This window comes from Chaetura pelagica, unplaced genomic scaffold (assembly GCF_000747805.2).
Source record: "Chaetura pelagica isolate M959 unplaced genomic scaffold, ChaPel_1.0 scaffold116, whole genome shotgun sequence".
In the NCBI taxonomy this organism is placed as follows: Eukaryota; Metazoa; Chordata; class Aves; order Apodiformes; family Apodidae; genus Chaetura; species Chaetura pelagica.
In genome coordinates, this window is record NW_009953655.1 from 1,981,651 (window position 1) to 1,983,574 (window position 1,924).

General features: G+C 35.4%; 1 protein-coding gene across 1 annotated transcript in view; it reads right to left on the bottom strand.

Moving 5' to 3' along the window:
* LOC104391062 (histone RNA hairpin-binding protein-like) overlaps nt 1–1,924 on the bottom strand; it is an 8,398-nt gene that overhangs the window by 4,699 nt on the left and 1,775 nt on the right. The window contains exons 3-4 of the mRNA XM_010000287.1: nt 1,059–1,163; nt 220–351 (exon numbers count right to left, since the gene is read on the bottom strand). Coding sequence (XP_009998589.1) covers nt 220–351; nt 1,059–1,163 — 237 coding nt within the window. The remainder of the gene's footprint in view (nt 1–219; nt 352–1,058; nt 1,164–1,924) is intronic.

The window sequence follows — 1,924 nt, forward strand, 5'->3', positions numbered from 1 at the left end:
ACCTGTGTGGATATATATATTTGCTATTAGCAACACAAAGGGAAAATTTGCTTGTAGGCAGAAAATATCTCGTTTCTCTTTAACAAAAATAAAGTGATTCAAATTTTCTTTGCTTGTTGATCTTATAATCTTAAGAGAACTAAACATGTGTGCTGAGCCACACACACATCAGGAACAAATAAGAGTTTATTTGGAAATGTGCAATATAGTGCAACTTACTTTGGAACTTCTTTAATGTATCTGTCATATGCAAGGGTATTCTTTCCAAAATTGATCTGTTTTTGTCTTCTCCTCAGAACTACTTCATCTGTTTCCCTTTCAGCTGAATTAGCAGAATCACTTGAAACAGAACTTAAAAATAAAAATTAGAATTAAGTTGAAAAGAACCGTAATAGCTTTACCACAAGTTATACAAACACATACTCTAGGCCCACATGTATTCTTACTCTGATAGACAGAAAGCACAACTCATTATGTCATTAGTTTATGGAAGTAAGAGTTGTGCTAACCAAGTTAATCACTACAAGACCACATTTTGCAAGTTCATGCAATTGCTCAGGTTGGTAACAAGTAAACTACACCTGAGAGTACTGGTGCTACAGGGACTTCCTAGAAGCTTATAGGTAGCTCTACAACAAACAAATCAAATGATACACAGTTATTGCATATATGTGTAACAGCCTCCTAATATGAACATGAAAAAACTTAAACTCAATAAAACAGTGATAGATAATATCTGGGTGCTCTAAAAGCTATTCCTCTCTGAAGCCTCAGTGGCTGGTTTTAATTTTTCCTTTCACTATTCTAGTATTGTGTGTTATGGAATGTTGCAATGAATATGAAATTTAATCTGAAAAAGAAAACAATCTGAAAAGATCATACAAGTAGCTTTTGAGATGAGTCTTCTCAGTGCAAGTGTCCCCTTAAGGCTTCCTTAAGGCTTGATATAAAACAGCCTGACTGTGTTTCAAACCTTCATTAATGCAAGCAGTCAGATATCATTGGATGGCTATTGCTAAAACCAAGCCTACAACAGCTAATGATCATTCTATACCTACTTGGTCAATTTTTTATTTGATGTCTTCATTGTTTTGCCTTCTTCAATTCCACCTTCCCAGCTGGGACAACTAGGAAGAGGCCTAGAAAGTTCTGGTGTTGTAGAGCTGGAAAATAACGACAACTCAGTACGAACATTTGTTGCTCGTAACGTACTTACTGAACAGAAACTTCAACACTGGACAAAAACAGCCCCACAACTGTAACACCATGGGCAGGTCCCTACTCAATTTAACTTCAAAGTCCAAGAAATTAGAACATTTTGGCTCAGGTCACCTTCAGCACTATGTAAGACAATCAGTTTTACTCTGCAGAGAAAGAAAATGATCATTAACTGAATTTCACGTCAGAGCACAGACCTGACGACCTCTTAAAGCACTCCTGTCTCAGCCAATGTGAACTCTTCTCTAAACTATAGTTCTACTAGTTGAGGACCTTCTCACTACTGCAAAGAGCACAATTCATGAAATTACTTAAGGTGAAATTTTGTGCAGTCACTGCCCTCTGCGGTTAACTAAGAACTTTGTAAATGACTGGAAACATGATAAGAAATAGAAAAAAGCCCATCACAAGAGCAGAACTAACATTCTGTCCATCATATCCCAACATGATAATTTCAAGAATGTAAACTCTGCTATATAAAGCCAAAAAAAAAAAAAAAAAGAGTCAGGAAGCTCTTATTTAATAGTAATCAGTTGTATCACTGATGTTTTCTGAGTGAAGAAACACTTGGTTCTTCATTAACTTAAAAAATTAAAACCCTACAATGCTGTAATATTCTGAAACACTGAAAACTTGTTTCAGTCTGTTCACTTCTGTCAATGTTAATGCCTCAACTTTTAGGATAAGTAACACAGAAGTAGATTTT